This window comes from Zootoca vivipara, chromosome 16 (assembly GCF_963506605.1).
Source record: "Zootoca vivipara chromosome 16, rZooViv1.1, whole genome shotgun sequence".
Classification (NCBI taxonomy): Eukaryota; Metazoa; Chordata; class Lepidosauria; order Squamata; family Lacertidae; genus Zootoca; species Zootoca vivipara.
Genome location: NC_083291.1, coordinates 22509919 through 22535923, shown reverse-complemented (window position 1 = coordinate 22535923; position 26005 = coordinate 22509919). Strand labels below are relative to the sequence as shown.

At 42.1% G+C, this 26005-nt stretch overlaps 2 protein-coding genes across 5 annotated transcripts in view; one reads left to right on the top strand and one right to left on the bottom strand.

Annotated features, from left to right (window-relative positions):
- The first annotated feature begins 85 nt into the window (after positions 1 to 85).
- Positions 86 to 19554, top strand: ANP32B (acidic nuclear phosphoprotein 32 family member B). 2 transcript variants are annotated; one of them, XM_035097500.2, is made up of 7 exons: positions 86 to 458; positions 7776 to 7925; positions 13486 to 13608; positions 15470 to 15656; positions 17803 to 17918; positions 18391 to 18454; positions 18936 to 19554. In XM_035097500.2, exons 1-7 carry the CDS (start codon positions 405 to 407, stop codon positions 19007 to 19009), a joined length of 768 nt encoding a protein of 255 aa, XP_034953391.1. In that variant the 5' UTR covers positions 86 to 404; the 3' UTR covers positions 19010 to 19554. The 2 variants fall into 2 exon arrangements, with proteins under 2 accessions (XP_034953391.1, XP_034953390.1); XM_035097499.2 differs by having other exon boundaries at positions 90 to 458; positions 17800 to 17918.
- A 2654-nt stretch (positions 19555 to 22208) lies between these two features.
- The window catches only part of CORO2A (coronin 2A), a 62347-nt gene continuing 58550 nt past the window's right edge, over positions 22209 to 26005 (bottom strand). For all 3 annotated transcript variants that reach the window (XM_035097497.2, XM_060269064.1, XM_035097498.2), the window contains exon 12: positions 22209 to 25617. In XM_035097497.2, coding sequence (XP_034953388.1) covers positions 25486 to 25617 — 132 coding nt within the window. In that variant the 3' untranslated portion in view covers positions 22209 to 25485. The remainder of the gene's footprint in view (positions 25618 to 26005) is intronic.

Here is a 26005-nt window from a genome sequence, read left to right as displayed (position 1 = left end):
GCGAAGGCAGCGAGCGCGCCACTGCAACCGCGCCGGCCTTCAGCGCTCCAGGCGCAGAGGCGGGAGCGCGTCTCCGCCGTCCGTCCGGGTGGGGTGTGGCTATGACGACTGAGTTCCGGGGAGTCTCTTCCCCGGCGCGCCCCCTGGCGGCCAGTCCGTCCGTTGATTCGGCTCCTGCTCAGCCCAGCCCAGCCCAGGGCCCCGCCGCCAGTTTAACTGCAGTCGCGACGACGGCGGCGCCCAGCGCTCCCCGCCTTGCCTTGTTGCTGCCCTACGACTCCTCCAGCTCGGCCGCTGCTGCCCTTCTGCGAGTTAACTCGGAGCTGCGCGCGCGCAGGGCCTGAAACGAGGCCCCGTCCCGCTCATTTCCTCCCACTTACGACGCCGTTGCCGCCGCCGCCGCCATGGACATGAAGAAGCGGATCCACTTGGAGCTGCGGAACAGGACTCCGCCGGATGTAAGCATGGGCGGGAGGAGCGGGAAGCCGGCGACCACCACCGAAACCACCCACTTTCCTGGGGTGGGGGGAAAAGAGAGGGAGAGGGAGCAACCGGTTGGGGGGGGAGGGGAGCTCAGTTCGAGAGTGAGGTGAGGGGAATGGCGGATAAAAGGGAGAGAGCGGAGGTCGCTTGGCCTGAGGGAGGCGGGAAGAGCAGAAGCGGGCGCGTGTGTGTGGAGAGCGGCGGGCGGGCAGGCAGGCGGGCGCCTGGCTGAGGAGAAGGGCTCCGCGCGGCCGCCATGTTGTTCCGCCGCTGCGTCCGTGTGAGGGAAGAGAGCGTGGGCTGCCTGCGGAGAGGCGGTTGGTGCCTCTCTCTATCGCGTGCGCGCGACGGCCCCGCCGCGTCCGTCTTCTTCTTAGCCAGTGGGCGCGCGTTTTGGCGCGCCCTTCTCCCACCCCCACAGCGTCCCTCTTAAACGGGCAACAGCTGCATTAAAAAAACAAAAAAATTGAAGGCCGAGCGGGTGAGTGAGCGCGCTCCTCCGCGTTCGCTTCCTTTGGCGCGCGTGCGCACGCTGAGGCCTTGTCGCTCGCTCGCTCTCCCGCCTTCCCCCACCCCCACCCCACGCCTTCCCCCTTTAAACGGGCGACGGGGGTTAGAGAGGGAGCGCGCGCTCGCGTTTCTTTTTCCGCCTCCCTTCATGGGAGCCGCTCATGTTCCCGCCAAAAACTTGCTTCCCTTCCCTTCGCCGCCCGCCCTCTCCCCCCCCCCCGCGGCAGCAGCACCGCACTTTCCTCTCACAAATAACAATACAGTACTGTAATAATAACCTTAAAGGCGCCACCAATCCAAAGGGAAGCGCTTCGAGGCCCGCTGATTTGAAGCAGGAGAGTTTTTAGTTTAAAAGAGAGTTAAATTGCGCGTTCCCGGTTTTAAAAGCCTTCGAAGCAAGCAAACAAAAAACATTAGTAAAATAAAAAAATTCCTTCAGTAGCACCTTAAAGACCAACTAAGTTTTTATTTTGGTATGAGCTTTCGTGTGCATGCACACTTCTTCAGATACCACATTAAAACATTAGAAAAATGTTCAGATAAAACATTAGAAAATCTTTCAAGGCGAAGTGTAAAACGGAAGAGTGGAATGAATTTTAAATGGGTGATGGGGGATGCCATGACCGCTTGAAAACTGGAGAAGCAGCACTTTTTCTAGCACCTAAAACACACCACACCTGTGCCTGTCTCAGTTGGAAAGCCAGTTAACGGTATTGGGCAACCCAGCCAGATGGGCAGAGTGTAAATAATAAAATTATTTTTATTATTATTATTACTATGGTTAGAGTGGCAGACATTTGTGCGTTACAGTACTGTAATGGCACAACCACACATTCTTTGGTGGTAAATCAAGGTTTTCCACCTTGCAGAGTTATGGCTCTCTTGTCAGATCTGAGCTCCATGTATGCTAATATTCCCACTTGCCACAGGACAAGAAGGATTTAAAAGGGGAAAGTAAGCTTGGTGTAGCAGAGTTCATGCCAAGGAAACCTTGATTTTCTTTATTTCTGTGGTGCTAGGGTTGCACTAAAGGCATAGGAGAAAGACCAGAAAAAGTGAGAGCTGCAATGCTTTTCTTCTTGTCACAGTCTTGATTTACCTTTTATGGGCAGTGGGGAGGTCTACAATTTTTCACTGGCCTTCCTATGACTGCTGGGCTCTTCTTACCTGCCATCTGGAGGGGAGGTAAGCACCTCCAGAAAAATTACTGAAGGAGTCTTCCCCAACCTTCCCAATGGGAAAGGCAGAATGGGAGCATTCCAGCTTCAGCCAGTGCTCTGAAAAGAGATTCCAGTGTCTCTCTACCAAGCAGCAGCTGTAGAGGGACTCTGAGCCTCATTGCCAAGCACAAGCCTCTTTCTATTTGCCTCTGTCTCCTGTGGGAAAGAGAGGCGAAGAGTGTGCTTCCAACTCTTTCCGTGTTTTCCTTCCAGTCTTGGGAGCCGGTGATGGGTCAGATCGCCATCCACCTCTGCAGTTGGAAGGAAGGGTGTTTTTTTTGCTTGTCAGGCTCACCAGAAGAGGATTTGCATATTTGCATATTTAAAGCATTCTACATGTAGGGTGGCGCTGTGGGCTAAACCACAGAGCCTAGGGCTTGCCGATCAGAAGGTCAGTGGTTCGAATCCCGGCAGCGGGGTGAGCTCCCGTTGCTTGGTCCCAGCTCCTGCCAACCTAGCAGTTCGAAAGCACGTCAAAGTGCAAGTAGATAAATACCGGTAGGCACCGCTACAGCAGGAAGGTAAACGGCGTTTTCGTGTGCTGCTCTGGTTCGCCAGAAGCGGCTTTGTCATGCTGGCCACATAACCTGGATGCTGTATGCTGGGCTCCCTCGGCCAGTAACGCGAGATGAGCTCCGCAACCCCAGAGTCGGTCACGACTGGACCTAATGGTCAGGTTACCTTTACATGTATACAGTACCTAAGAAAATATGAAGTAGGACTGTACTGCATCTTCTGTGTAGAGGGTGGGCATGGCCAAATAAGTGGATTTCAAAAAAAGTGATCTTTGAAAGCTACAACTTTGAAAAAAACAAGTAGTTTGAACCAACAGAGCAGTAAAACTGGAGGGTGCTTCTTGGCAGATACTGCACAATTTAACCATTGCTTGTTACTCTATAGCAGGCATCCCCAAACTTCGGCCCTCCAGATGTTTTGGACTACAATTCCCATCTTCCCCAACCACTGGTCCTGTTAGCTAGGGGTCATGGAAGTTGTAGGCCAAAACATCTGGAGGGCCGCAGTTTGGGGATGCCTGCTCTATAGTTAGGCACACATCAAGGCCATTTGAAAGCAGTTGTCTCCTTCCTGGTGAACAGTAATTTAACATGGGTGGACATCTGTCATGTATGATCTAGTTAAGATTCCTGCATTGCAGGGGGTTGGACCAGATGACCCTTGGGATCCCTTCCAACTCTACAATTCTATAATTCTATGATTTTGCTTGTTTGCTTGTCCTTAGATTTGTGAAGCTGCATGAGTCACTTCTTGAGTGTCTGTTATGTATGGACTCTGCATAGCTGAATGTTGATGAGATGCTGCTGTGCCCCCTGTGAAGTTCTTAATGACATGCTCTGTTTTGAATTGTGAAAAGATTTGCCAGTAAAGGACCCCTTGGTTTATTTTGGCCTCCATTCTCCAAAAACAGGAGAGTTTTGCATACACATTAATATTCATGCAAGTACAAGTACACAAGTTCAGCAGGTAGTAATTGGAACACTTAATTTTACAAGGTGGTTGATGATCTGAATCAAAACAAACTAGTACATGGTTTTAGTGCCAGTGGATACTTCCTGCTGCACTTTTTGATGTATAGCATTATTGTTACAGAAACTGACACATGGGAGTGCCTTAATCTTGTAGTGCCAACAATATTTTGCCAATAACTCAGTCCAGTTATTATGTCATGGGTAGGCAAACTAGGGCCTGGGAGCCGAATCTGGCCCACTTGCCTTCTATATCTGGCTCGCGGACAGTCCGGGAATCAGCATGTTTTTATATGAGTAGAAGGTGTGCTTTTATTTAAAATGCATCTCTGGGTTAGTTGTGGGGCATAGGAATTCGTTCATTCCCCCCCCAAAAAAAGTAGTCCGGCTCCACACAAGGTCTGAGGGACAGTGGACTGGCCCTCTGCTGAAAAAGTTTGCTGACCCCTGTATTAGATGTTGTGCAACAGCCAGGAAAGGTTAAAAACAGTTGACTAACTGCACTGATTGAGGAAGGATTTTTTCCAAAATAGTTTGAACTACAAGATCTTCATGCCCCTGATTGTTCAGGTGTCTAATTAGATGGCTAGGAATAGCTAGAAAACAACATAGATATTGGACACTGATACAATGTGTTCCCTCATCAACATACTGGTCAGTTGACCTCTTCTGCACCAGATGTATATTCCAAACACACAAACAGCAGCCCTATTTAGAATCCATTTAATACTCGCTAAAGCAGGAGTGGGGAACCTGTGGCTCTTCTTTGACTTTTAGCCATACCTGGCGTGGGCTAGTGGGAGTTGGAGGCCCTCAGCCCCTGGAGGGCCACAGGTTTCTAGCCCTACTGTAAAGAGAGATAGTATTAGAAGAATATATTTGGTGAACGTTACGACAGTCTGAATGCGGAGGGAGAAGTAGAGAGAAGGCTAACTAGTACTGCCACCTTGGCTACGGTGATGGAATTCTGCCAAAGGGATTTGAGAAGAAATATATTAAAAGTCCTTCAAGCTGCATAAATACAGTAACTTTATTGGAACTTCAAAAACTAAGATATTCATCACAATGGAGAGAGAATGATCTGTATTGCTACAGTGGAACATTGGTTTTTGAGCGCCTCAGAAGCTGAATGATTTGGAAGCCGAATGCTGAAAACCTAGAATTACCGTAATTGCTTCCAAGGCACGTTCTTCTATTTTTTCAATGGATTTTGCTGACCACCCATTGATCCTCTGTTTTCAAACGTTTCAGAAGTTGAACGGTCTTCCGGAAAAGATTACGTTCGAAAACCGAGGTGCCACTGTATTACTATGCATGTGTTGCTCTTTTAATCTTTTATAAACTGGAGAAATAGACCAACATTTAAAATTCTTTACAAGTGACTGCTCATATAAAATTGTCATATATATAGCTGAATATATTTTTGGTAGACGTTGAGTACAAAGTTCAAATTAATACATGTTTATTGAGGGTCATTAGTAAAGGGCAAACCACACTCTTCCTGCTGGCGTAGATCAGGGCTTTTTCCTTTGTGGTAAAATACATGCTATGTTATTCATAAACTTTAAAAACAACACTTTTTAGGAAACTAGTCATGAGTATCTGATGTGAAATCTCGTAACTGACTTTAACAGTTTGTAGTGAGCTGGTATGCATATGATACAGTCATATTAAGGAAAGGAATTAGCACTGGATCTACTGCTTGATCAGGCTTGTGAGACTCAAACAAGAAGAGGAACTTGTTTTAGATTCATTAAAATTCTTCAGCTGGAAAAAGGAATTTAAGATAAACTGGTCTTTGCTAACATGATGATAAAAGTACTGCTAATTTTGAAATTATATTGAAAGGAAGTCATGACTTATTTGCATTATGATAGTGGTAAGAATAGCAAACTAACTTTATATGCATTATTTTTTATGGCTTGAATTCTTAGGAGCTCATTGTAGAATTATCTGTCTTAATACATGTATTCTGCTCTGATACCAGGCAGCCCTTAAAAATATGTCTCTTTCCCTCCACCCCTCGGCCTCTCCTTTTGGGTGGGACCAGGTCTGCCATGAGCAGATAAACTCCCCAGCACACCCTCTTGTTTTGGGCATGTTTGCTCACTTTCTACATGTAGTGAAGACTGTATTTAGTGGTGTCTGTCTTGCTTCTGGTTGAATCCTCTGCTAGGCTAGAATGGGGGCATTCATTTGCCCGAATTACAGTGTATTTTAACTGTATCAATATGAAATCTAAAACAGAGATTCCTAGAGCTTCTTACATTTCACGCCCGCAGTTATCTTAATTTTTGCTTTTCATATATTTTTATCACAATGAAGTTAAGGCAGTTTTCATAATGAGAAGCCTTTTTGGGTTGGTTTCATACAGATATTCTATTTGTACTGAAACACTTGAGGTTTGAAAATACAAACCCTATACTTTGCATAGACTTCATAGAAATGCTCTCACATGGTTGATATATGATAGCTGTTTGTTACCCATCCCACCCTTTGTCTCTTGCTGCGTTAACATTTAGATCAGAGCTTTCCGAATTGTGTGTTGCAGCACGTTAGTGTGTTGGCTGCAGTGTGTGGGTGTGTTGCATGAAACCTCCCTGCGCTCCTCCAGGGGCTGGAAAGGGGTTAACCTCCGGTTTGCTAGTAAAACTAAATTACTATGTCATGAAATGGTACATGTCTAAAAAGTGTGTCACCAACATGAAAAGTTTGGAAAGTTCTGGTTTAGATTGTAAGTTGTTTGGGCAGGGATGCTAGACTCTCAACTTCCATCAGCTCCAGCCAGCATAGTCAGTGGTTAGATGTGATGGGATTATTAGCCCAGCAATACTTGGAGGGCCACAAGGTTCTGTTATAAAAAATGCTGTTCTAAAAAGTGCTATTGATAATATGTAACAATAAATACTATTTAACTTTTCAGAGAGAGACACAAACCTGGTGTGATAGCATACTTAGAAATGAAACCTTCTGCCTATTCTTTTCTGTTATCTTTTTCCCCTTTGCATTGTGATGCTTTATATTTAGCACAGTGGCACTATTATCCCTTTGTAGCTCTTCTCCCTAGTCTGGTAGTGTTCTTTTCTCAGCAGTCTCTGATTACTCCCTTTGTACTGTGACAACACCCCCCACCCCCAAGATACCCCATTGCATTACACTTAATTTGGGGGAAAGTTATGGTATCCACCAACAAGTGAATTTGAGATACAGTGGTACCTCAACTTATGAAAAATTCGACTTACCCTGCCAGCCTCCCCAGCTGCCTATCCGGCCATAGAGCCGGATCGGGCCCTCCCCGCTGCCGCCGCCAGCCTCCTGCCACTCCCCCGCTGCCGATCCGACCATAGGGCTGGATCGGGCCTTCGTAGCCGGCGGCGGCGGCCTCCCGCCGGCCTTTAAAGTGCCTTTTTTTTAGGCCCTGGAACGAATTAATCCATTCCCAATGCATTCCTATGGGAAACATCGTTTTGACTTACAGATGTTTCTACTTACGAATGTGCATTCGGAACGGGTTAAATTCGTAAGTAGAGGTTCCACTGTATTCTTGAAACAAATTTCCTATACTTTTGAGTCAGTCCTGTACAGTAATGCTATTCTTGCAGCATAAGAGAAGCTTCTCTCCAAAACATAGTCAGTGGTGTAGAGAATTCTATGCCGACATCATTTTCAGAGTGGTTCAAAGTACATTGCTTGTGGTGGCCTCATGATCAACTCATGGAGAACCACTTGGCTTGAAGCTGCAGAATTATTGGTGGCTTCCTTTAAACTCTGAAAACCCTCCAATGCTGAGGTGTCATTTGGAAGAAATGAAAGATCTTTTGATTTGGAGTGGGTTTTAGTAGCCAGGGATAGAAAGTGATGTTTAATCACAGTTGCATGGGGTTTTGCGACTGATGAATTGTTAACTTACTTGCAACAAACGGTTAGATTTACGTAGTTCGTAAATCAAAATAATTGCATAGCAGCAGACTTCCCTGTATGTACATGTGGGATAGTTTTATCAGATGCAGTTCTGTGTACTGATATGTTACTTGCTGTAGTTTTTAAATAAATTGTACTTCTTTCTTTGTCGCTTCAGGTCCAAGAGCTTGTTCTTGACAACTGCAGATCAAATGAAGGCAAAATTGAGGGGCTGTCAGGAGAGTTTATCAACTTGGAGTTTCTTAGTTTAATAAACGTTGGACTGACATATGTCTCAAATCTCCCTAAACTCCCAAAGTTGAAAAAGGTAAGGCCTGGGTGGGAGATGATTGGGTTTTCATATCTGCACAGTCTTGCTAATTCCCATTTCCATAAATGACCTTAATATGGCTACAAATCAAACAGCTGTTTTTTTCCTTTGCTTTCTAAAATGTAATCATAGATGAAGATATATGCTGAGATCCTGTGCCACCGACACATACCTCTTTCAGCTACAGTCCTTTGTTTTGGATGTTTTTCTAGACCCAACTCTTGTTTTGGGGCTCAGTCTAGACAAATACATAATTGGGCAGGGAGGCGGAAAGGAGCAGATAGCAAAATGAGTCCTAATGAGAGCAGTACAGTACTGGAAAAATGAATGAAGTGGATCCAACACATTTTAAAAATCTTTTTGGAAGAAGGTAGCAAAGAGGAAGAGATGAAGCAGAAATTGTTACTGTACCTGTTGCTGGTGTTGTGGATCTTGATTAAGATTTGGAGAGTTCAATGGCAAAAGTACCTTGCAATTGCAATATGCCCTTTGGAAGGGTGGCTCTGTGGAGGTGTGGTTGGGCAAGTTGTGGTGGTACTCACAGGTCACAGTGTTGCTGTGGGTATTAAATATTTGTATTTGATGGCACTCCTTCCCTTCCCTTCTCTTCCTCCCCCCCCCCCCACAAAAAGACCCTGAGCTGTGGCAGGATGAGTTGCCTGCAAACTTATTTGTTGCAATGGAACCTGTAAGTCAGAGGAGCAGAACTGCATACTGCATCATGGTTAGGAGCCAGAGGTGTGAAGATAGCATATTGTAGCTCATTGAAATAGCAGAAATGGGGAAAGGCTTTAATTTTGTCTTGTCCTCCCAAGCTTCTTGGCTACTCAACTATTAAGAGATTAATTACTTTGCATTGTAATTTTGTAGAGGAATGTAATGAAAAAAGGTTGTTTGTGAATAGTCATGTGGACTTTCCATAATTTTTTTCAGTCTCCCAAAGCAATTGGGATTTGATCTAGCATGTTTGACTTCTATTAGTTTCTTAACGTAAATACCGGTATGACATATTCATTTTATGTGCTCTATAAATATCTCAAAACATTTTTCCAAAAGTACGTGCACTGAGATATTTTGATTAGGGAGAAAATCAGTAAAATACACAATGTGGTTAAGTGTTATGTTCCAAGTCTTGCCTGAAATTTACTTTTTATGATAATAAGTAAATATTTTATGACATAATTCAACAGCATACACTTATACTGTATGTTTAAACGTTAAGCGGGGAATGAAGGCACTGAAAACTGTTACCACAGAAAAGTGTCACAGAAGGAAGAGTAAGTTTAGAAGGGAGAACAAATGAAATCAGTTTTAGAACTTAGACAGTGTTGTATGTAGCAAAACCTTGATACCCGTTTTTCCATTAGAAGAGTTCAGTTTCAGGAGAGGTATCTGTAGCAGAGAATTTGGTCCTTAATTCTTTCCCTGCCCAATATTTATTCAAATAGCTCACCCTTCAGCAGAGCTGAAAATACCTTTTGGATATGCAAATATGTGTGGAACTCTGCAAAGGGGAGAGTGATTTGGAGCAGGAAAGTGGTAGTTAGGTTTTTTGTATCAAATTCTGCTCCTGAAACTATTTTTCCTCAATGAATGCAGTCATTTGACTTTTAAGAGTATTTGCATGTAAAGCGTAGTCAGTGTGAGAAACAGTTTAAGGGCCTGCTTATAAATGGCTGAGATCCGAAGGCAGGCTTGTTTCACAGGCATTCCCATATTATGCTAGTGGTGCAAGTTGTACATTAGGTTCTTTTATCAGATAATGGATTGATACACAATAAAGATCAAAGTCCACTTAATTCTGCATTGGGTACTTGTACCTGCTTGTTTTATTTGTATCATTTTCACCTACCCTCCTAAATTTTATTCAGTCCTCATCTCTTAGGTAATTTGGGTGATAAGATTTCAGCTAGCTCTGAAATACATAGTCAGCTTCCAGATTATATGTCTAATTGTCAGATTTTCAAAGATTTCTGAAGCCATCCCATAAAATGCTGAAGTTAGCCCTTTGCACCCAAGAACCTTAACTATAATCACAACTTCCTTCATAAGGATTCTATACAAAACTCAGTGGGTTGGATCCAGAGAAAATTGAGTGGAGCTCCAAACGCACAACAGTGTTTTTCTGGCTTGTTCCCTGTGCCCTTGAAAAGCTACTCTTGAGAGTCCAAGGACCATCTGGGATAGCATAGGAGGGGGCATTGGACAGTAGTAGCAGGATGGGAATCAGGAAGAATTTGGTGAGCTTCCCTTGCCAAGTAGAAGTGCTTTTTTGAGCATGCAAGACATCTCTGGATCCCAGCTGACCTGGGATTAAAAAAAATACATAAAATACATTGTATGGGGGGATTTAAAACTTGGGTAAAGTAAGTAGTACCGGTAGTTGGCTTCTTGTTGCCATAATGATTTCACTTCCATGGCTGCTATTCAACATCCCTCTTACACACTTAACTAATTTTTCTACCAACCTACCTCTAAGAAGCAGGGGGAAATAGTGTATATTAAAACTATACGCAAATATATTTCTTGCAAGGAAACACTACATTTTCTTGATATGGTATGTGGTGTGGAACACACACAGACACACACACACACACACCCACACACACCCCTGTTAGTTGCTCCTGTTGATGGAGCATATTTAGAATGAGAGGTATTGAACAATAACATTTTGATAAAGGAATGTAGCTGAATTGGGATCCTCTCTGTTGTTGTTTTTTAAGAAAAATGTCAAGATGGGAGAAGATAATCTCAGTCTAGACCAGGATTCCAGTTCAGGAATGTGCTGCTTGGGAAGCCAACATTTTTTTGTTTGCTTGTTGGAGCTTACATGCAAGCAAAATGAGTATACTAACTAAAATACACGTAGAGTAGAAAGAATGAGAATAGGGCCTTTCACAGCTGCTTCACAAGTAAAATATTTTGTTGTTAATGAAGTTGTCTGTGTGTATATGTGCAAGACTGATAGTGTTAAATGGCTACCACATATAAAGTTAAAATGTGAATTTTAAAAATTAGCATGGTTGGCCATCATCTTAAATCTTGACCCCTAAAACTAAATTGTACGTTTTGATTTTAAACTTAGTGCCCCCCAGATGCTCAACTGTAGGAATGCTGATTTGGCAAAAGCAGGTTCATTGACCTTATGGAATTAAGTACAAGGATTGTTCATTGTGGCAGTTCCCTAATTCAGCTTTACATTAATTCAGCAATCTTGTTGCCCACCTAAGTAGCACCTTGTTCAGATTTTGTCATGACAACTTATCAATACTGTGGGTATGGTCCAGCTAAAAGTTAAGGAGCTGTAAGTCCCATTGTTGACTGAGGATTAAGATAAATTTAAGAGCCATTGGACTTAATCTCAGGAAAGGTATAGGATTGAAGCCTAAATGCCAAATTACATGGCAAGTGGTGCTGCTCATTGTCTCCTGTGTTGCAGAGGCTTTATTTCCCTCCACTAGAAGTCAGGTATTTAGAGTTGCTGGTCCCATGCTGTGAAACATTCTTCAAGCAGAGATTTGGCAGGCATTCTTGCTTTTCATTTTCAAGTGTCTCTTGAAGACATCTATTTATATAGACAGGTACAGGTGAAACTCGGAAAATAAGATATGGTCAAAAAGTGCATTTATTTCAGTAATGCAACTTACTATTTTTTCTTTTTCTTTAAATTTTTACAAATGCTTTCTTTTGGAAATTCCACAGTAATAAAACAAATAGTTACAATAATACAAAAATAAACATCACTATTACATTTCATTAATTACATTCCATTTATAATTGACCCGCCTAACAACAAATAATTACAATTACAACAAATAAAGGCTTGGCATATCTTGCTTTGCATGTCATGCATCTATCTCATATATTGGTTTCACCTTTTAAGTTGCATTATTGAAATAAATGCACTTTTCGATGATAATTCTAATTTTCCGAGTTCCACCTGCATATGCAGCTATTGAATTGTATTTTTTTAATCAGCCAGTCATTTTAATATTCCTATACTTTTAAATTGTTTTTTAATTGTGTATACTGTGTACACCACTAGATTGTACTTTATGAATTGATGGTATATAAGTACTTTTATAAATAAATAATACCATGCTATAGCAACCTAAACATTTAGCTGCCATCCTAAACACATACTGGTAGTAATGAGTAAGACCCATTGAACCATGGGTCTTACATCCCAGTATGATTACATTGTTGGTGCCTTTTATTTATTTGCAGGGGGAACAGAATAATTATATAGAATGCATTTTACTGCACCAACTCCAATAACACTCATTTATTTCAGCATTTCAATCTGTTCAGGCTTTTTCATCTGATGTATGTTTTGGAGCAAAGTGATTTTTAAAAAAGAAGAGGCTGTTATGTAAGCATGTTTGATTGTGAGGCTTCTCTTAAGAAAATGGCTGAGCAACAGAGCTGTATTTGTTAGGGGTAATCTTCAAAAACCTAGGTCAGCAATTTTGTTAGCCTTGGAAAAACATAGGGCCCATTTACTCTACAGACTTAGACTAGAATGCTATGTGCACACTTACCTGGGAGTAATTATGATTGAACTTAATAGGACTTGCATAGGATTGCACAGGTAAAACTGTGTTCATAATCCTTCCCGCTTCACAGTCAACCTTGGGAACTGTACCGGTAGTTCTGTGAAGTCCTTGAAAGGCAAAGGAACTTCTAACAAAGAATTTCTAGCACCTCCTCAAAGTTCAGTTCCTGGAATTCATTGGAAACCATGACAGCTAAACTGGTAGAAAACCAGTTCAAATTGGTAATGTATATTATACCCATAGCTGAATGTATATGTTTCATTCTGTGAAAGACTGGGGCCATTAGGACAGACATGGGGAATTTATACTCCACTAGGCCTCGTAAACTGCCCCCCCCCATTTGCTCTTTCCAAACCATGCCCTTCCCCATCCCACAGTGAACAGGTCATGCAGGAAGAGATCTTGAAGTCAAACTGAACAAGGGAAAATACATACCGTGTATGTGTTTTGGCCTCGCCCTCTTTGGACATGCAACCATTTCCTCCCTGCCCCCCAAGAAAATTTGGCCCTTGGGGCAAGGGGAGTCCCACTGTGTATGCATGATGTAGCAACCCTTTCCTGATGTAAGCTAACATAGTATAATTGGGAGTATTTATTACAGCATTGCACTGCAACTCGGTGAGCACAAATTTCTAGCTTCTATTGCCAGATGTTTTTATGAATGTTTTTTGTTGGGGCGGGCAGGCAAGCATAATAGGTATTGATCATGCTAAATGATCTCTGGATCTCAGCCTTGTGAATGTTTTGCTTTTTTTTAGCAAAGCTTTATTGATTAAAAGAAATTACAAAATTCTGATATAACAAAACTATAAGATTCAGCATTCCGTTATAACAAAAAAATGTATAACCAAACACAAAAATGCATATTCGTAATGTGAATAGTCTCTAACGAAGATACCATTTTTCTCCCTGCTTACGTGAATGTTTTGCTTTCAACTGCACTGTTGCTGATGTGTTCGGTTTTTGTTTTTGTTTTTTGCCTTTTGTGGTCCCTGTTGCAGCTTGAACTCAGTGACAACCGAATTTCTGGAGGGCTTGATGTATTAGCAGAAAAACTTCCTAACCTCACACATCTAAACCTCAGTGGAAACAAGCTGAAGGATATCAGTACCTTGGAGCCATTGGTATGTTCTTAATGGGTTAAAAAATTCTTATGCCTCTCTGGGGTTTAAATGCAGAGACTATCATTCAAAAGAGGGCCTTTTCCAAAAAAAAGGCAGCCTATAGTTTGATACCAACATAGATGCCTTGCTTAGTGCATTTTGTGGGCACTAAGTAAACGTATGACCAAATCAAGACACCTGAAGCAAGCAATATACCTCTTGTGACATTTCATAGCTGATGCTCTAGTTCTCAAACCTATTGACCCCAAACATACTGACCCTAATCCAGCTTTAGTAATGAGCAACAAGTAAGCCCCTGGATGGAGATATGCTTCCCCATCTGCTTCAAAAGATGTATCTAGCAAGGTCAGCAAAGGCCAAATGAGCATTTCAGTGTGTGCATTTTCCAGATTCAAATCTACATCAGCTACATAGGCAGAAACCAAGTTAGCATTTATATCTTAAGCCCTTATCCCATTACTTTTAGTAATGAATATCATGTTTTCATGTTGACATTTTTAGTTTGTTGGTTTCAGTCAAATTAGACTCCCCTTTCTGTGTCTGACAGATTCTGATTTTATACCTGACTTGTCTATGCATGTTGTCAGAACATTTAATTCCATAGTTCAGCCATGATGCTGTGCAGTCAAGAATTCTTAACTCAGTTGCTACAAAGCCACTTGCCATTTATCCTGTTTGGCAGAATGAGTTAAAATAGGAAGCGTGTGTTGCCTGGTGTGCATAACTTCATTGTTGTCAAACATGGAACATATTGACTGGAAATTATGACAAAAACTCATATTCTGTTTGTTGTACCTTGTTTCTTTAATGATTTCCTAAAATCACTAGTCAAGTAAGTTGTATTAATCTATAAATGTATGTTAGTAGTATCAAGTCAAATTAGAAGTTGATTTGCTTTTATTCCAAATAGTAGATTCATTTTGCTGCTTAGTACCTATTTGCTAATGTTATCATAGCTCAAGCAAGCATCTTAATTTCTCCATGCAAAATTGGAATAATTAAAGGCAGTTTATATGGTGCCTAGAATCAAGCAGCAATACTTATCTTAGAGTGTACTATCTTAGCATGCAGGTGGCAGATGATGTTGCTGATACATTGTTTTATATGAAGGAAGTCCAAAAAGTTTTACCAATTTATTTACGGATTTTTTAAAAGGCTGTTTCTTAGGTAGAATCATAGAACTGTAGAGTTTGAAGGGGCCGCGAGGGTCATCTAGTCTAACCCCTTGCAATGCAAGAATCTTTCACCCAACATGGGGCTTCAACCCACAACCCTGATATTAATTTTTGTTTGAATTAAGTTTTCAAAGGAGCACCTTTTATGAGGTGATTAAACTGATGTCTAGATGAATTACAATTGTCTCCAGGTGAATTTCCAGCCATCTGAGTTTCTGGTTCATTGCACAGAGAGGAACTTGTAGAGTATAATAATGATACTTAATAACATTATATAGAGCTTTAGAATGCTCAAGTGCTTTACATATATTCCTCAGTTACTGTGTATCTTTACAAGGTTTTTATAAAGTAGATCAAGATTAAACCCATACTGCAGGTGGAGGCCTGTGGTTTCACCTGCAGTAGAATCAAAATAGTGTACCAAACAAGGAAAGAGTTTATTCCATCCATGTAAGATCCAATGTGATTAGGCCAAAATAGCCCCCCATTTAGAAGATAACTGGGTAACTGCTTCAGCTAGTTGTTCAGTATTTTCCTCACAAAAGTATAAGGATGAAGCACCTGAATATCAACTTCCATGTTACCAAATTTTAGGCAGAGCTGTGACGAACATACTGTTTCCCCGTAATTATCCAGTGGTTGTTTCTTGTCCATACAATAATAACTTGACTTGTTTACAATTTTAGAAAAAATTAGACTCTCTGAAGAGCCTTGACCTGTTCAACTGCGAGGTAACAAACTTAAATGACTACCGAGAGAGTGTCTTCAAGCTTCTTCCTCAGCTCACCTACCTGGATGGATACGATCAGGAAGATAAAGAAGCTTCTGACTCAGATGCTGAAGTAGATGGTGTTGATGATGAAGACGAGGAAGGTGAGGCCAGGCATTGTTACTTTTGGGTAGAGAATGTGCAATTCCTAGCTATGGGCTCCAACCTAAAAATTGCATTTGGCTCATTTTCATCTAGAATTTTAATTGCAGAAGGACTGGTGCTGAGTTAAGATACCACATTATATACTCAAATCCTTCGGAAATTTGCTGGCACCATAACTCAAGACAAAAATGCTATAGCCAACTCTTAAGACTTCCCTTAAGTCACATTGCAAGGAAATAGTGTGTTGTTTTTAGGATGAGTATATCTTCAAAAAGTTCGAAAGCACATCAAAGTGCAAGTAGATAAATAGGTATCGCTACAGCGGGAAGGTAAACAGCATTTCCGTGTGCTGCTCTGGTTCGCCAGAAGCAGCTTAGTCATGCTGGCCACATGACCTGGAAGCTGTACGCTGACTCCCTCGTAGATGAGATGAGCGCCGTAACCCCAGAGTCAGTCACGACTGGACCTAATGGTCAGGGGTCCCTTTACCTTTACCCCTTTAAAAGATAGATAGTTCCACTCCAGAAATTTAATTGGATCTTCTCATGTTACAGATGTAAACTTATTTCTGCAATCATAGGAAGCTTAGAAGTTACTCCTTTGTTATGTCTTCTGGAGTCTGGTGATAGTTCACAAATTGCTGCAATAGCCTTGCACTCACAAAATCTGCAGGCTGTTTTTAGATTAGAGTATCTTGTGTACTTGAAGTGTTGGTGCCTCGTGAGCCACTCTCATGTACCAAGTACCAGTTGCTGTTGGGTTAGCAGTAGAAAGAGCCACAGTTGGAATGAGTGTTGCATTGTGGTGCTGCCACAGATATATATTCTTTTCTTTCGTCACAGCTGCAAAAGAGCTGTTTGTTACTCTTGCAGTCTTGCGACTGAATTACTTCCAGTGACTAATGCGTAATTTGGGGCAGGAAACAGGGAAAGAACCTTTCTGTTTCTCAGTTATTTCTGATCCTTTATCAGTAGTAATTCAGGCAGTTTGACCATACAGTCACTTGAACTGGGGGGCTTGCAACCCAGGAAGGCTGGCATGAAGGCTCTGACTGTCTCAATGTATTTAAATGGACTGCAGTCCACCCAGCTAAAATGAGATATAAAGGGATAAATGGGAAAGCAGCAATGAAAAACAAACAATATACTACAACATATTTAAGATTCTTAACTAACTAAAAGGTTAAAAAAAGAGCAACTGGGAACAGTAGTTTAAGACATGCAAAACATCTAAAACACTTCTTTTTTGGGGAAAGGCATGACCTTTTCGAACAACACTGTCCTGCCCTTTGCAATAGCCTCATGCAGCTTAAAACTTCACAGTAATTAGCACCTTTTTGCAACATCCTCACTGAACAGATGTTTCAGAGGACAATCTCCATGGTACCACCATGGCTTCTAAAGAGGTTTGACAGATTCATAGAGGTTAAGGCCATCAGTGCACTTAGGTCCTGCTTTCAGGCTTCTCATCAGCATCTGGCTGACCACTGTGAGAACAGGGTGCTAGACTAGGTGGGCCATTGCTCTGATCCAGCAGGCTGTTTTTATGAAGTCTCAGTACTTTTGGACTAAAAACCAGGAGGCCAAACCAGTAGGTGCTGGTGTTTAAAGCTGAAGTTGAAGGGAGAGGAGCTGGTATGGCTCAGCCCATTCTGAGAGCAGGTGGGGAGATCTCGTCCTGTTCATGCAGCTAACAATGGTAAAGGGGTTGGTGGTGCAGTGAGGTAATGTTGGTGTTAAGGCACCACAAAGAAGTTCAGTATATCAGGCAGGCAATGAGGAATGGGTGGGGGATAGAACAAACCAAGCTTCAGCTATGGTTTGTTTGGTCATCTGTGGGACAGCTCATTGTTTCTTAAATATACCATGCCTTCGTGTTGCTGTGGTGAATGAGGCCAGTGTGTATTTAGTATACCCACTTACGTAGTTGGGAATAAGCATTCTGTTTGTTCATGTGTTCTTGTTATTTGTTAGTCTCCTAATTATTATTATTAAATTTGTTGATCACTGCAGTGTTTAGCCACCATACAGTACAAAGTTTAAACAATACAATAGGTATGTTAAGACAGTTATAAACTTTTCTAACTTTTAGAAGAATGTAGGTTAACTATAAGGAAAGTTATAGAAACCATTTCTTTCTCAGAAGGTGAGGAAGAAGATGAAGAAGAAGATGAAGATGGTGAGGAGGAGGAGTTTGATGAGGAAGACGAGGATGAAGAAGGAGAAGAAGGAGAAGATGAGGAAGACGAAAACAGCGGAGAGGTTAGTTAAAAGTATTTCCTGCTTTTATGCTTTCTGTGTTGAAACCTTGGAGGCTTATCTGCCAAGTAGCAAAAAGAGTAACTGGATATGCCTGCCTGCTTGCTTGGAGGTGAAATTGCTGAGTGATGTTTGAGCGGCGTCCTTATGTATGACCTGGCAAAGGCAGCTGGAACAGTGAGCGGGCTGCCCACTACCAGAATAACTGAAATAATGAAATTCTGGATTATCCAGTTTATGTTCTGTCGTTGGTCTGCGTGTTGCACACTGACTGGATGTTGCTTGGTTGCAAGCTTCAGCCAATGTGACAGTAAAGAGACTTGGCTACAGCAGCATGCATCACTGCTTCTCTGCTGATGTCATCCAGTGTCTTTCATTACCCAGCAGAGATTGAGAATGCCTCCTTCCAGGAGGTATCATACAAATGGGAGGAAATGTGCTACTCTTTCAGTTGCAAACATGCTTATATTTTCAGGAGGAAGAGCTTGGACGTGATGGGGAAGAGGAGGACGAGGACGAGGAAGAAGAGGAGGATGAAGGTATGCTCAAAGTTTCAAACCAATTCCTTAATTATATGAATCTCCAGGATGACAGGATATGGATGCGAGTGAGATGAAGAGGACAAGGCTAGAAGGCGACAGAAAATATTTTAGATGCTTAGCCCAACCCATCCAAAATATTGTGCTAAGTAAAGCCGTTCCATTTTAGATGGGAAGTGCAAGTAAAGACTGCAAGGATGTGTGGCTCTAAGATTTTTTCCCTATTGCTTTGGTTATTGGGGTGTAAGCCTTGGTGGCTGTGGCCAACCAGTGGCCTCTAAACCCATAAAAGTGGGAAGTACTTTGTCGTTGTTGAACTTCCTTCAACTGGGTGAGTGTGAGCCACTGTGCTAGTAAATTACTGAAATGCTAGAACTGGAGACTTTGCTGGAGTCCAGAATAAGTTTATGGGATAATACAGTTGTATCGTTCCCTTTTATCACATGATGAAATGTTTTTTTCCCCTCTGGTCATTGTACAGATGAGGAAGACAGTGGGAAAGGTGAAAAGAGAAAAAGAGAAGCAGATGACGAAGGGGATGAAGAAGATGACTAAGGCCTTCTGTGTCCCCAAAGGACTGTTCAGTATTGCTTGGGCCACCCCTTGGATGATCTGTGATTTGAGGAGCACTTGAGGCACATTGTAGTTGTCTAACAAGCCCCCTCCCCCCTCGGGTGCAGCACTCAAAGAGCCAAAGAGTCGGCCATTCCTGTGACATTCCACATACCCTGCAGCTGATCTCCTCCAGGTGGTTACAGATCTAGCCCTCTTGGGCTAGCACCTTCACTTATCCCCTTGGGGTTCCCAGGCCTTCATCTCCCACTGTTGCCATAGCGAGAAGAACGAGTGTGATGGGTCAGTCCTGGTTGTCAGGGGCTACACAATACCCACTGACTGTAGTCCCTTTTTTACTTTCTGTGCAAAAAGGCTTTGTAAATAGAGTCCTAATGTTTTGGGGACTGTTCTTCATGCTTTGCTTTCCCTGCCTTCCTTTTCCTTTTCTAAGCTGTTGGATATTTTTTACATTAGGATGTTTTATGCAACAACAGAAAAGTATTTTTAAGAACTTGAAATGAAATAAACGTTATTTGGTAAACTAATCTTGCAAAGTTGTTATGTTCAGACTTAAATCTGAAATTCTGTGGCCTTCTCATTTCTCTAAAACCGCATTATGGGCAGGGTTGTGTATACTCTGCATTAATTTTTTTTTAAAAAATTGTACCAGCAGAAGCTAGATTCCTTGACCCATGTAAATTCCTTGGTTTACATAATTTATTATGCTTCTGCTAGTCAAGGAGATGAACAATGAATTACGTGGGATATTGAAGCCATAACCACTAGAAATCTTCAGACCTTACAAGGTTAAAAAACCCATCTTGTTGCCCATTAAGGATGGACTTTTTAAAAACGAAAACTAAGATTTTCAGGTTGCTGATTTCCATGGTCAATACCAAATTTTGTGGGGGTTTTGTGTGTGCTCGTAGTAAATTGTAGAATATACCCAACGCCGAAGACAGGCATTTGTTATTTAGACACCCTTTATTCTTAAATGCAGTGATTCAACTTGATCTTTTACACCCACTTTGCAAATAATATTGCTCTAAATCTCTGAACCACAATAATACATTTTGAAAAAAGATGGGAATGGTTCCTATATTGGTATTTTTTGTCCACAAAGGTCCATACCCATGTGCAAAATAAAAAGATGTATTTACACTGTGTGCATGTGCACACATATGCTCAGATATGCTCAGATTGTAATGCATATACCAGCAAGCCACCCCATCTTTTACTTCTTGGCATGTTTTACATGGACAAAAAAAGTGGTATGGCCTGGCCACTCTTGTATTACAAAATGCAGTGATTTGTGTATATGATTAATAATGCAGTACTAGTGTACACACTTGCATGGAAATAAATCCCATTAATCTCAGTGGGGCGTATTTCTCTGTATACATGCATATAGGATTGCAGAACATGCAACATGGAAAGGAGCCCTTACAGCTCAATCATATACATTTCTACCCAGAAGTTCCACTGAGTTCAGTGGGGCTTGCTCTCAGGTAAGTAGGTATAGAATTACAGCCTAGTCATACAATATGCATATAATGAAAGTGAACTTGACCTTTAAACAGACTAGGCTGAAAGCTGTTAATTGGAGCTTTGGATATCCCTACTTCTTATGTAGTGAGGCATTCTAACATGACCTTGCCTCCAAGTTCAGATTGAATTAAATGCAGAGAATTGCTGGCATCCAATGTGTCTTCAAGTGGACCCTTCCTCTCTTCCCACCTGTATTTCCCCCCATGCCTCTCCAAATGTGTCCCAGAGAGTTCCCCAACCCCCCCCCCCACAGCAGGTTGGGGGGCTGCAAGGGTGTGAGGAGTAGAAATCTTTGTTCTGTTTGTGCTTAGACATAATTGGACGTGGCTCTTTCACGTCATTCTGTTCTGAAGTTAACTGTATCAAAGAGTTGAAAGGGATCCGGTGGCTAAGGGACAAAAAATAAATCAGGAAAGACATCTCTTTGGAACTAATGTTCATATTTATATGCTGTTGGTAGTGATAGATACAGCAACAGTAAATAAAGGAGACTGTTTTGCCCAGGATATGTATATGCTGAAAATCGGATTCCAAATCAAAAGCTGCATTCTATAACCTGTATAAACTATGCAAATGTATGCAGTTTTGTGTAGACATTTTTGGTTTTGCAAGTAACGGAGGGGCAAGGAGCTTTCTGTAGCGCACTGAAACTTCACCTACTGACCATGGGAGATATTTAGCTACCTCTCTGGTAGATGAGATTCTGTAGGCACCTGTAGTTACAAAACATAACCTGCAGGCACTAGGCCTAGTGGCCTGTCTCTTGCTTTTAATTGAAAGCTGAGGTTCTCAGGAAGCGGGATTCTGTGCCCTTTGTCACATTCTGTGCTCCCCTGGAATTGTAGTAGAGACTCCTTGGTTACAGTATATCACAGGAGCTAGTGATTATACTAGATCACATATATATGTTGGGTACCAGCCAATTTAAGGATAGAGGTGCTTGTGAATAGAAAATTACTACTCCATTTTGAGTTTCTTTTTAAGTTATGTGGATATCTTCCAGCCAAGGATAGTGGCTCCTGGTTTGATAGCCTCTGTAAACCACCTGGGGCTGCATGTATGTGTAGAACAGAACAACTTGAAACTATGTTTTTTAAAAATTGGCTGTTTTGACAGGGTGGGAGGAGACTGAAGCCAGCTTCCCTACTCTTCTTTCTCAAAGAGGTATTTGATGGGATTCCAGCCCAAGTAGGTGGGAAACCTATGTAAAACTGTGATATGATTTCCCATCTTGCTGTGCCTACATGGACAGGCAGCTTGTCAGTCATATAAGAACAAAGTGTGTATTTCTCATATTGTTGATGTGCCACAGATTACTTGCACTGATACGCATGGTCAGTAGCACTAGTAAAAACTGTAGTAGGCTACTAGTTTTTTGTGGACTTGCTTGCATGGCTGGCATGGAATCTAACTGGATCAGAGTGATACATTTAGATATTTGTTTTGTATTAAGGATTGAATCCCATTGAATCCACTTTCTTACTGAAACCAATCAGCTGTTAAGAGTGTTTAACTTTGGCTGGATCACTCCCTGTGCAATTGTGACCAGTCAAATATCTTTCAGGTATGCCCCCCCAATTGTATTCTGAATGTTTTACTTCCTTTTAAATGAAGATAACAAAAAAACTGAAGAATACTGTCAATCATTAAATATAGTTAGGCACTGTTTAATAAAGCGTAACCAGTTTGCTATTACTGTATAGATATTTTCTTTTCATTTCTCTCCAACATACATGAGTAAAGCGTTGCTTTGAAATGTACTATCTCCAAGGTTTACATAGAACAGAGAAGTGATACGTTAAAAAATAACTTTCAAGTGCTGAATTACTCATTTTCTGAAAGGTTATCAGTAAACATAATGCAGTAATTTTTTTTCAAGTAGATTTAGGATTGAGGAATCCCCTTGATAAATGGCTAACATTGCTGTCTGTTGATCAGATAAAATGCATAAAAACAAGCAAAAAATAATTTAAAGGTACACTTTAAAAATGCATTTTGAAACTTAACTTTCCCTTTGCTTTAGCTGACTACTACTTTAAATAATTTATTCTGCATTGTAAACAAGGAAAGAGAGCAATCCCACAAATTGCAGGGGGTGGTAGCCAGCATTAGTCATAATCAGGGTAGACCCACTGGAATTAATTGACTTGTCCATTTATATGAATGAGTTTACCCTAAGTATGACTAACAATCACAAGGTGTCATTTTTCTCCATCCTGATTGAGACTATCTGCACATGTATCCTTACATGGAGGTATAAGCCTGTGCCAACGGATTCTGCATGGATGGTGCCCTAGTCCCATCCTGGTGTGTGTGTGAAAAATAAATGCTGGATCCCTGCTCATCAGTTGCTTGGGATAAGGGAACAGGAACCTGGATTCAGTCCCCCTTGCCAACCAGCAAAAAGGCTACACAGCAGTCTCATGCTGTTGGACTGCAACAATAAACTGTTAGCAACAGCTAGATAAAACTGATCACTCGGCTTTTTTTAGGGGCAGTGGGCAAGAGAGAGAAAATCTCTTGAGATTAGCGGTAGAGGGTGGATATCACCATTGTGCCCTGATTGCGAACATAATAGCTAGTCACATTTGGGAGACAACATGATCTAGACTGTCCAATGGACAGCCACCATGACTATTAAAAGTTCCTAATAGATCACAGCCATCTGGAATAATGCGTGGAGACACTAGTTTTTTAAAAGGATTGGATAAAAGTCCACGAGCAATGGGTATAAAATACTCTTTAATATTCAGAGGTGAGTTTAAAAGTGTAAAAGTATCCAAGTAAGGTTGAGTTTCCTACAGGTTTCATGATTCCTCTTGCGCTGTTCTGACCACCAGAGTAGCAAAGCCACAATTAATACAGCTTTTCTGGGCTTGTACCACTTCAGACTGAAGTGGGGGAATCGCCTGAATGCTCTCCCTACATAAGCATATGCACATAGAAAAGGAGGAGTTCTGTCCAAGAGAAAGCTAGCCTGGATTCTCGATATGATAACTTTGTATGCACAGGAACTATCCAACCCTCTTCCCAATAATCCGAATGGTGCAATCCAGGCAAAACTGTGCTGTTGCTTCTATAGGTAGGGTATGAGAGGCGTTACTCCCAGCAACAAGCACTGGCAGATCTAATGCTAAGGTTTTTTTAAAAAAAGCAAAATGGGGAGAGGCATGCCTGGGCACAGTTTTATCAAGCCATTGGGGATTGCTGCAATTAAAAGCAGGCCTTTGGAGTGATTTTTGAACTGGTAATTATTGGTCTTTCTGAGAAGCTATGAGGAAAGTGAATGAAGGGGGAAATCTAGCTCTAGATAGAAAAATGTGAGCACTGTAGGCCCAGCCTTACTTAACCCCCGACACCAGAGGTGTTACATTGACCAGACTAGGGGGTGCTCCTCAGTGAATTGCCCTTGCTCTCGCTCCTGAACAACTCTTGAGTTTTCCCGAAGTAGCCAGGGCAATGGGTTTTTTAAAATGATTTTATTATGAGCAGGGCTGCTTGCGTTTCTTCAAGCCCCAGCTCCTGACATCGCAGGAGCCCAACCATTTTTTGTTTTTCAGCAACAGGTCTTAACTTTCAGGACTTAAGGAGAAGTGCTTTAAAGGTATCCCGCCAGAAGACTCACCCCCCCCCAGCTCCCAAAGACTCATCCCTTCGCTGTCCCAGGGCTTCACAGTCTTTGGATATTTCAGGTGGTCAGGCCCGAGACCAGGAAGGAGAATTACGTGGGTGGCAGTGTTTTGCATAGACTTGTGTGGGAATCAGCAGGCAATGGAAGATTAGGCAAAGCATTGGTCATAGGTAACGGAGCAGAAGATGGGAAACCGTTTGAAAGAAGAGCCTTGTGATTTTGCAAAAGCAAGTAATCATAGAAACAGGCTCTGAACCAGATGAAATGGGGAAGGACGGAATATTCTATAAGATGAGCTGGAAATTGGATGTCTGAACTCCTTTCTGGACACTGCCCTGCAATGTCCCATGTTAATTCTGGCAACAATATTCAGTGGAACAGTGACCGAGGTTAGAAGCAACTAGTGGAAGCTTTAATTTGAGGCAACTGGAAGGAAGCCAGTTCAGAGAATTGGTCCTCAGACTATTGTTGGTTTAAGGCATGAAGTGCTCCTGGGGAAATATTATGGGTGAAGTTGGAAGATGACTGTGTATGCTGCAGATATGCTCTGGTTGCAACCTGGTCTGCTTCACAAGGCTCAAGAATGAAACATCCCTTTCAAAAGCTTGGCTTTTGAAATAAGTTCCCCTTTATAACCAAAGAAACCTACATTCCTGATTTTGCCTTTACTAACTGATTAAAGACTCCCGTTTCTTTGCTCCTTACCTCTTGAGCGCAACCATATTTGCAAAGGAAAACCCATAAAACTAAGGGAAGTGGACTTAGACATGCCCCCCCCCAACTATCATTGACCACAAGAGAGACAAAAGTAATTCGGTGTAGAATTAGCCTGCTCTGTTCAGCTCCGGGGAGGGAACAGGGAAGAGTCCTGAGCCACTTCACCTTCATGTTGCAACAGTTCGTTGCTGGACAGCCTGGACGAGTCAAAACCACCACATGGCCAAGCTCAGATGGGCACCGGGGACTTGGAAGATGCCCTCACTGGTCCTCAGTGAAGTACCGGGCACACAGGGGAGCTGCTGGAGCCTCTGCCTTCACCACTGAGACTTCCCAGAGTGACTCTAGGGCCACTTTCAAACCAGTTTGCTCTCTGGTTCGAAGAAGGTGGCTAGTAAACAAAGCACCCGTAAGAATCCCAGCGGCCTCTGCCTTCCAGAAAATGGGCACTTGAGGCAGGCAATGAGTTGCCTATAAGGTCTCAAGTCCTTCTAATGCAAAATCTCCCCACAGTAGTACTTGGAGGCAACCATTGTCCTGGAGTTGAACTGCCTTCCAAAGGCTGCCAAGGGACGTCCTGTCAGAACCTGCCTGAATCCATGTGAAGGTTTTTGATCTCCAGCTCCAGCTGTTTGATCTGCACGTCCCGCTGAATCATCACTTCGCGGAGCCTCCGGATTTCTTCCTGCTGCCGGTAAAACATCTGCAGCAGCTGGAAAGCAGAGGTTTCACAAGTCACTATGCTATCTATATCCACCATGATTTTTTTTAAACCGTCTGACATCTATATGAAACTATAGATCAGCGGTGGCCAAACTCGTGACTCTGGTAAGACATTTTAAGAGGCCCTGGCAGCCTCAAAGGTGAGTGCAGCTGCTAAATAGTAGTAGTAGTAGTAGTAGTACAGTGGAACCTCGGTTTATGAACACCTCGGTTTAGGAATTTTCGGTTTACGAACGCTGCGGACCCATCTGGAACGGATTAATCCACTTTCCATTACTTTCAATGGGAAAGTTCGCTTTAGTTTATGAACGTTTCAGTTTATGAACAGACTTCCGGAACCAATTGTGTTCATAAACCGAGGTACCACTGTAGTAGGT

Excerpts from the sequence above, each read along its gene's own strand:
- ANP32B (XM_035097499.2), top strand. The coding sequence starts at position 405 with ATGGACATGAAGAAGCGGATCCACTTGGAGCTGCGGAACAGGACTCCG. Across the intron at positions 7,926-13,485 it reads AACTCCCAAAGTTGAAAAAG|CTTGAACTCAGTGACAACCG; the intron begins GTAAGGCCTGGG and ends TCCCTGTTGCAG. Across the intron at positions 15,657-17,799 it reads TGATGATGAAGACGAGGAAG|AAGGTGAGGAAGAAGATGAA; the intron begins GTGAGGCCAGGC and ends TTTCTTTCTCAG.